This window comes from Dermacentor variabilis, chromosome 3, assembly GCF_050947875.1.
Source record: "Dermacentor variabilis isolate Ectoservices chromosome 3, ASM5094787v1, whole genome shotgun sequence".
Classification (NCBI taxonomy): domain Eukaryota; kingdom Metazoa; phylum Arthropoda; class Arachnida; order Ixodida; family Ixodidae; genus Dermacentor; species Dermacentor variabilis.
The window spans coordinates 38,108,815-38,118,653 of NC_134570.1; the positions used below are offsets into that span (position 1 = coordinate 38,108,815).

At 41.0% G+C, this 9,839-nt stretch overlaps 1 protein-coding gene across 1 annotated transcript; it reads right to left on the reverse strand.

The window, feature by feature from the left end:
* Positions 1 to 1,650: 1,650 nt before the first annotated feature.
* Positions 1,651 to 9,712, reverse strand: PrBP (Prenyl-binding protein). Its single transcript, XM_075684805.1, has 6 exons — positions 9,550 to 9,712; positions 9,268 to 9,330; positions 9,158 to 9,183; positions 8,883 to 9,008; positions 6,458 to 6,563; positions 1,651 to 5,978 (listed from the first exon to the last, which is right to left on the reverse strand). Exons 1-6 carry the CDS (start codon positions 9,588 to 9,590, stop codon positions 5,897 to 5,899), a joined length of 444 nt encoding a protein of 147 aa, XP_075540920.1. The 5' UTR covers positions 9,591 to 9,712; the 3' UTR covers positions 1,651 to 5,896.
* Between the last annotated feature and the right edge of the window lie 127 nt (positions 9,713 to 9,839).

A 9,839-nucleotide genomic window follows, 5' to 3' on the forward strand; every position in this document is an offset into this window, starting at 1 on the left:
TTGGCAGTATTCAACATCGCTTGCGGAGAAAGAGCTCCAAGGTATTTTTGAAAACAATAAATGGATAAAAATGTTCACTGGCTTTCCAGTCTGTGTAGTCGACCAATATTTTCAATAAGATCAGTTATTTCGGCTTATTGGCGGTTGAGCCACAGGCGCCATAAAGCCAGTGTAAAACGGCAACCAATATTTCATACGCCGAAAGATGGTATATTAAAATTTTTGGACTCGGTCAGTGTAGGATACATCGTGAGCATCGTTGCCACGAATGCAATTTAGGAGGCTTGCATTTTCGCAGAACTTTTAATAAAGAGCACCATTTGGCTGCCAAGGTTGACTAAATATGAAACTTGGCTTCCCTTCTGTGGCGGCAAAAGCCTGATCTTGTGTGACGTGGCCCTGCAGAAGATAGTGTAGCCCGAGTGAAGATTGTGGTTGCCATTGAATGTTTGTGACAAAGAAGTTTCACGAAAGCAGGCAGGTCGTTTGTAGGTGTGCCGCACCATCAACCCGGTAACCGCACATTGTACATGGGCGAAATAGATTTATAATTTTACATGCATGGTGTTCGCTGATTAATTGACTCAGATGTACCAATATGGTGCAAAATCGTGCTAAAATGTATTAACGAAACTGATGAGCTACACGCTGAGCAGGCTGTACGACCTCATTCATTCAGTGTGGCTTCTCTTCCCGATGGCCCCCGTGAGGTACGCACCAGCTCAAGTCATCTTTAGCTGGTCCGCATATATGCAAACATGCACTACTTTTATAGAACATTCGTAGTACATTCTATAGCACAAAACAGTTTTCATGTTATTGTAGCCTACTTACAATTGTGCCACCAAATACACCCACACTCCAAGGACGCAGACACTGAAACAGACTGCTTAGGCTTGGATTGCAGGGCTAAGTGCTAACCAACGCATGTTGTATGGCTGTGTGGTTGTGGCTGTGTGCTTACAAGCACATTTTGCTGAATTTGATAACTTATTTCGAAATTAGTGTATCGGTGCAGGTTGGCGCAGCTCGATGATTTGGCACAAGATGGCACAATATTCACTGGTATGAACAACCACGTAGCCACAAGATGATCTGCCAAAAATCATCACACAGGGCAGCTAAGGTTTCAGGAACCGGAAGGAGATGTTGCCACATGTTATATTTTTGCATCCTTTACAGCTTGCTTAGCCTCTGCTTCCATAAATATGGACTGATTTTTTATACACTGTCCCCCAATTTCTGCCAAGACAGATTGCTGCCACTATAAAGGTCACTATTGGGTTCACCACAGGGATCAGGCGCATGTGTATCCGGCGAAGGCTAATTTTAGCATCAAAATAGCAAAAGCACCCATAGAAATGCATGGGCGCTGGCTGGGATCGAATTAACCGGAGATGAATTAATGTGTCTACTGTAGTTAACATTTTTGATACCAAGAGATGTATTCTTAACTGTCTCGCATTTGCATTTTTTGCTTCAGCTACAGAATACTCATTCAAATAAAGCATGACCAACCAAATTTTAGATTGACCTCGTCACGTCAGTGTTTGTTGTGCAGTTTTGACCATAAAAGCTGTGCTGTATTCATTGCCTGACCATATCAGAAATTCTTCACATGTAGTGTGGCAGTGAAACAAATCAAGGCAGTATTGTTGAAAACCAAATTTATTGCTCTCTTTTGTGCACCAATTGTCACGGTCCACACTTTCAAGCCTTGTATATAAACCTGCAACAAAAACCTGATGTTCGCCTCAAGTATACCAATGGGATGACTTTTCCTGCACAGTAATGAATGTTCCCACTGTATATTTTCTTTGTAGCATTTGCAGCTAGTCTGATGACATTATATTTCTTTTTGCAATACCAGCTAATATAGCCCATTTAAAACAAACTGGCCAGACATTAAGCAGCAGCCAAAATTCTTAAGAGCATTCCGTATTGAAATTTCCTAGAAAAACCTGGCACCTAAATGCCTGCATGCTTTATCAAAGTTAAAGAAAACAGAGGGGAAAAAAAGTAGCAGCAGCAAACTGCTGTTGCTTGACAGCTGGTTAACTCTCATTTAAATTTTTGAATGGAAAGAACAAATTGTCTTACTAATACAGATGTAGCCAGCCTGTTTAAAACATGATTTATGACTGGAATCTACAGATCAAACATCACGTGGTAACTGAACAGAACACGTCTCGCCATGGCATCTGTGTGCCTATTTCATGCCATGAGCAAACCATGCCATCATCAGGGCCGAAAAATTGTGCCATGAGATGCCTGCATAAATGGGTGGTTCCATGAAAGGAATCTTTGGCTGCGATCACTACACAGCATTAAAAGCAGAGACATGATGCTGTGCCAAAAATACACTAGAAATTTGTACCACGATAACTAATAAAAATGGGGGGGGGGGGGGGGGGAAGAAGCAACTATGTATATTCTCACAACAGCTGGGGCCATCAAACGTGGAAAAGACTTACGCTGACCTCAATGTGGCATGTCGAGGTGTAGACAGCAAGCACCTTAGAGTTTCATATATTACCTAGAGGAAAATCTGGCACTACCATTTGTGTGAGTTTCCAGTGTGCCACCATGGAAGTGTTCAGAAGTGGGTGTGTGAGACTCATCTTGAATGTGGCTTGGCTTAAAGCATGGTCATTTCCACAGAAATAATGCTTTTTTCAAATAATCAGCAGTGCTTGTTTTACCATAATGCACTTTTCGTTATTCATTAGGAAACACGAACAGATTTTAATTATTACACAAATTTAACAGCCGCTGGTACTGTTCGCATTCAATACATTAGCTCCAATCAGCATGAGTTCCCATGATTTAATTAGAACAAAGCATAATTTTTTTATGTATATAAGGAAAAATGAACACATTACATGCTGGTTTAGCAAAGAATGGGCCACTGAGTCTATGGAACAGTGTCTACATGTCTTTAAAGTGTCTTGGCTTTCCGAGAAAGGCGGCAATCTGAGGTTCCAGCGTTCCCATGCATACAATGGCACATCAGCGCTAGTTTTCCCTCTATGTAGCTATAACAAACCCTGTGGACAGCACATGGTGCAAAAAAAAGCTGTGAGGCTCGTGACATGATGAGAGCAGTACAAACAGACAAGCCTAAGTGCAGTCTAACTGGAATGTGCTCTTCTAAGTAGATGGTGGATCTCAGTACACCACAATCTGCTTGCAAACATGAAAATAATTTTTTTTTTCTTCTGGAGAGTCATAACATGGTTACGGATACCACGTTAAAAGTAGTGACAGCCTGTGTTACAACTGCTACAGAACACACAGTGGGCTCAACACAAAGAACAATATCTATATACATGATGCCTCTTGCTTTCAATGACCAGTTATACACGCAGATTTAATTATTTCGTGAAGGTGGCAAGCGATGCGTGGAGCTGGCACTGTTTGTTAGCCGCTGGATCAGCATGGTAAACTTAGGTTATCACAGGATTGAAGCCTTCTCAAAACTGGTTGACAAAACTTCACACATGGTTTGCAACAGGCAGGGCCCTTTCCGAAACATTGTCTCTATGGCTTTGATGCACTCCTCAAACAGTGATGACAATGCTCATCAATGAAGTGAGCGGCAAGTGTTAAAGGGACGCTGAAGGCAAACACCAGCTCACTTTAAAATAGTGTGGCAGTTTTTTCAGAACTACTGTATAGACTCGCTTAAGGGCCGCACTTTTTTTTTTTCACACTTTTGGTGATGTGCACCCCCTTACATGGGACCGAACCTTTTCGTCAAAATGGTGCCGGCACAGCCTTGGCTTGTGCACACCCCGGATGCCCAGATGTACCCAATTGCATGAGAGGTCAACGCGCAGCTCTCGCCATCTATTACCGGCATGCGGAAGTATGCAGCAAGTGAAAATTCGCAGATGTGCGCACGCGGCATCAGGTTACCGAATGCAATTACTTCTCCACTGCAATGTTTTTCTCGAAATTTTGGGCAGCCAAGTTGGACGTGCGGCCCTTACACGAGCCTATGCAGTAACTGTGCATTTTCCTGGCGAGGGAGAAGAAAGGAAGAAAGAAAAAAAAGTAATTTAGCAGTTCAGAACGCAGAAGGTCAAATTTCACTTCGCACTTCACGTCTAAACCATAGACGACATCAAGGATGCCGTGGAATTTGCACACGTCGGAGCCATTCAATATATATGTGTATAGTGAGGAAGGAGGAGTGTCAGAAAAGCTTTCCTTTGCTTAATTTATGCAATATTCACTGGTATGAACAACCACGTAGCCACAAGATGATCTGTCAAAAATCATCACACAGGGCAGCTAAGGTTTCAGGAACCAGAAGGAGATGTTGCCACATGTTATATTTTTGTATCCTTTACAACTTGCTGAGCCTCTGCTTCCATAAAGATGGACTGATTTTTTATCCTATACAATGCACTTGACCAATCTTGTTTCACCTTCAGCGTCCTAACAACATGCCAAGTGCATACAGGTCTATTTCAAGTGCCACACACACACAGAGAATGAGGGAAAATGCTTGAGCAGCATGCATAATCCAGAATTTCAACGACGCGCGAGGCACCATGTCTCAGGCAATGAGGCTTCGAAGGAAAGACGCCTAACCACACATTTACAGGTAAAAAGCATCAACACTGGTGTGCCAACCACTGTTTTGGACCCAGCATACTCACTGAAGTGTTTTGAAACCTTTGAACTCCCAAGCCTGAAGTGTACTTTTCCTAGCAGTTTATAGCAATACCACTGCAAGTCCTACTGAACCAGGCTGCAGCTTTTCACCTTGGTCGTTTGTTTTGCTTACCAATGACGAACCTAGCTGTATAAAAATTGTTCCGGGTCTGCACTCGAGTCCCAGTACTTGTGAAATATATCTGGCGCTTCACATAATAGATTTTCTTATCTGTTCAGATCAATGTATTTGAAGCATCACAAGTGCTGATGGCAAAGCTTGGTTATTGGAGTATGTGTATGGTATCTTGTGAATCTCAGGTATAAAAATAAAGAAAGAATTGGCAGAACATAAAAAACAATAATCTTTAGGCATTTTCTTGCGCACTTTTTCAATGATGCTGGGAGTCACAGGGTTAGAAAGAACATTTTAAAATTTGAAGGTTGAACTGGTAAAACTTCACATGAAATGCACTCTGCACTGGTTGCTCCCCGAAGCCAGAGGACCACACATTTGAATTTTACTTCCTGTGTTGCAGAAACAAGCAGCAGCATAATAAGCATCATAAATGTGCGAGAAAGCTTCAGGAGGCAACATTTTTTTGCATCACGGTCATCCTGCCTTGTTTAACACTCTTGTCTGGACTAGTGCAGCTGCGAAACCACAACATGAGGGTTTGGAGGAACCCAAAATAAAGTGGACACTACAAGTTTCCATAACGGCAGCTACATAAATTGGAATAGCACAAGGTGAACATAACATGCCCGTTGCAGCTGCTCATTACTATCTCTCACTCTGCACTGGCATGGGCTTTCAGCACAATCAACAACAAACACTCGGACAACAAGAACCGACGAAACGAAACAGACAAGATCTTAAATACTCATCAGCCACACAACTCGTGGCTCATCAACAAAATACTATGTACAAATGATGGAGGAAAAAAAATGTAGCAAAGTGGTCACCAATGCAACAAAGCTTAGTATAAAAAATGACTTTCATCAGTGGTTCCAGAAATGGTCAGAAAAAAATGATAAAAGGTGGAGGAAAAAAAAAAGAAAAAAAAATGCATAAAAAGCGGAAGCTGTTTGGCAATCTGGGAATAAAAATGCAAGCAATAGAGACACTATTGTTTGTTCGAGACGCCACAGATGTGAGCTCAGGGAGAGGCAGCGGTGATGAAGGTGTCGCTGCAGGATTTCCAAGTGCCATGCCGAACATCGTGCTTGGGGCTCAGATGTAATACAGGCGGACCTTAGACGTGCTCACAAGAAGGTTGTCATCGAAAAACTTCGTCTCTATTACAACATTCCCACTGCAAAAAGCATAAGAGCGCAATAAAGGGTGTAAAATCAATATCATGGCACATGGAAGATCAATAATGTAAGTGAACATTGAAAGCAGTCCACTCATTACATTTTTTTAAATATAGTAACAGCTGTCTTATGCTACCATCCGGCAGTATTGAGATCACCTGTCATAAGATTGTATTTTATGTCCACTACAATACAGAGCCCTCGCCCCTATGGATCAGCCTCACGGGTGAAATGTTCTTGCAAAGCACTGCATAATATTTGCTCTGGAAAATAATATCTATGAAAATATATTTGCAATGATTATCACTGATTATTACTGCTATGATTATCAGGAGTGGTTTGAGAGAAGTGTTATACAAAGACATCTCACTTAACATCTTGTATATGAATGCTAGGAATGAGCTCTTACCTTTTAGGCTTCAACAATTACTAGCATATTCATAACATTGTGACGACACAAACTATATGTGGTACTTACTTCAATACGTTGGCAGGCATCATCTGAGATTCGGGCGCTGCCTCTATTAATGACTGCCACGTATTGGTGGAATTGGGGATGACGAAGCCAAACTCAAAAAACCACTCTGCAATAGGAATGCACAAAGTTATTAATAAGAACGGATTGATTCTGTGAAGTTATTAAAATATGTCTGTCATCTTTCATACAAATACTGTCATACAGAATGACTTACTGGCATCTTTGCACACCAACTCTTACAAAATTTCAGCTAAGTGCACCCTAAACACGCACAGGCTTCAGACAAGAGGTCATCATCCTAAAGGAGTTCCAAGAGTCAGTTCAGAAGCCTCCAGCTATAACAGTCACTGCTATAACAGTATTAGATAAATATTAAAAATTTGCTCAGTATACAGAATGTATAAAAGAAATATTGAGTCATATTCATATTTTTTGGGTCCTGTCATATTTCAACTTGATTTTGTAAAGTGTGTCGAATACTGAGCCCCAAGAAAATCGAACAGAGCACAAAACCTGTATGCTTTTATTTTTATGCATAAACTTGACAAAGAGAATGAAATTACTACAGCAATGCTGACGCTGTCTTTTCTCATTGGTGGAAATCTCCTTGGACTGTTAATCTAACAGTGCCTCTACGGCATAGTAACATAACCGCCATCCAAAAAACATTTGCTGGCAACAGCTCTCTTCAAATGGGTAAGGAGGTGAAAGTCCAACGTGACAAGTGCTAGCTATTAAAAAACATTGGATTCACTTGACTGAATTCCCTATCTGACCATATCCACATATCTGAACATTCAAGGAAGAATAGGGCTGAGGGAAATGCTTCAAGGGCTGCCACTACTTAGCTTCTAAAGAAAAACTTATCTAAGAGGTTTATGGCAAATAGGCTTGGCAAAGAACAATGTTGAAAGCTGCTGGTATGGACTGTTGTCATGGGAATCATTTGTGTGTGAGCTGCATCATTATTTAGGAAGCAGGAGCTTCCTATATGGTGAACATGCCTCAACTCTTCTTTTGAACTTTCTCTCTGCGACCCCTCGGATAGTAAGAGTAAAGCCATTTGCTCATTGTATGCCCTCCTTCAAGGCAGCCAGACACAAAAGAAACCTATGATACCATTTCGCCCCACCCACTGAAACCTTTGTGTCATTGTTATGAGCAGTAGTCGTTCATTTGCTACAGTTTTGGAGAGCCTTAATTGTTCTTATGGCTAGTCACTGTGAACTGTTGCTATGGTAACCTTATGTTATCACACTCCTGTGTGAAGGCAAAACCAGTTATGTGAGGTGGGAGATTATTGGTGCTTATTCTGCTGTCGCTGTTTCCATTTGAAGATAAATTGTAGTGGAGCTGGCACCCATCCACAGTAAGAAATTGAGCAAGACATCATCCTTAAAAAGCAGATTTTTGTTGAGTGACACCGTGTGAACTTCTTAGGAGTGAGAGCATGTCGAATTTAGTGAACAGGAAGTGGTGAAAGGCAAAGCTCGATGTTACTAGCTTCTACTGAGCATTGATTCATGGTTTTGGGTGGTTATCTTTCTTTCAGGTGAAGTTATGTAATCACAGCTCAACTATTCTATTTTTTGATTTTCAGCTGATACAGAAGACTTCAAAGGGCCTACAGAAAATAAGGTTAAACAATACAGACACATGAATACTACGTTAACAATAAAACTAACAATAACAATAAACAATAAAACAATAAATAAGGAATATATTATAACATCAATTGTAATAGCAAAAGTGCTTTGTGAAATGAGTGTTATAATGAAATATGTTACATCACTTCAATTTTCTAAATGTCCTTTTTTTGCTACACCAACGGTCTTTCAGTCACCCCTTACAGAAAACGCTGTTTGTATTATTCGAAAAGAAGATGCCACATGCCTTCATTTTACTGTCCTTTCAGTACTTTCATCAGTCTGCACCATTTTGTACAACAGCCATTGCTCACATACAGAACTGCTCAACCCTAACTGTTTAATTTTTGGAAGTTTTCCCATACGATAGAAATAGATCTTACTTGCAAATCCTTGTCCCTGTATCTGCTCCGTATAAGGAAACCGTTATGGCTACAAAAGTGAAATTAAGTTTTGCATGGTGTGTGGAAATACAGAGCAATAAGGCACTCCCAATGAATGGCTTCGAAAATGCAATATTTTATTAAAGACCATAGCGCCTAGTACATGCAAATCGGCCGGATGTTGAATTACTTCTGTGCTCCGTGTATTTTTAAAACCTCGTGGCGAGAACACGATTTTTCAAACGAAGGTCAGTTGAGCTAGAAGTGTCATGCTTATAACATAAATAAGCCATTCATGTGTATTTGTGATTCAGCAACGAAGTGCACAAATCGTGCCGGAACATAACTTGCGAAAAAATGTGAAAAACATGCAATAGAGTATCGACATCGGCCTACCTTCCAGGCACCGCCCTTTGAAAAGAACCTTTTGCTCGAGTCGAAATTTTTCCATCGACTCGACAGATGAGAAGTTGATCTCTCGGGACACGGCACGGCATTTTAATATCTTCTTAGGAACTCTAGCTGCAGAAATAGGGAAAGAAAAGAGTACAAAAGGTTATCACACAAAAAAGATCGTAATCTGACCGCCGAGCGTCCCAAACCTAGGACATTAACAATGGTGGAAAAAAAATAAATAAATGACTGAACGGATCGAATTAGTGTGGTTTTACCTTCGTGTTCAACGTCCGGTTTAGACCTGTAACCAAAAGAGAAGTTTTTATAATAACGCACTAAAAATACATTGAGACCTAAGTAAACTGCTTCTAGCGCGTGCGCTTACAGATCGTCGGTCCCTTGCCAAAGCATTTTGCCGGTGTCAGCATCTCTCAAATTCATCCAATTCCTAAGGAAGCGGAATGGTTAAGGAAAATGAAACAACTACAATTCACGAGCGATACGCAGTAGTAGTAGTATCCGAGTAGAAAAAGCAATGATCAAGGCATTATGCCCAGAGAATGCACTGCAAGGCCACATAAATGGAAACAATCAATGAAATCATAATCATACGCACGCTGCGTGCGTGCACCTAACATGCGCTGCAGGCTGTGAAAAAGAAGGATACAGCTTAAATCCATTTAGTATATCTTCGCCTTTCGAAGGCATTTAAGAGCACCGTTTCGCACAGTAACCAATCACCTCACAATTAACGCCACGGACGAGCGAAAACCTCACAGCACCACCGGCGCCAGAGAAACTTCTGGCTTCGGCCGATGTTTACAACCTTAGCTACGAACGCAGTGATTGTAAACGTTGTATAGAACTTTTTTGTCACATAACGTGTACTTTGCGCAAGTATTTTAGGTTTTGTATACAGTCAACAGGTTTTAAGCACGTTACGTTTGTATATAAGTC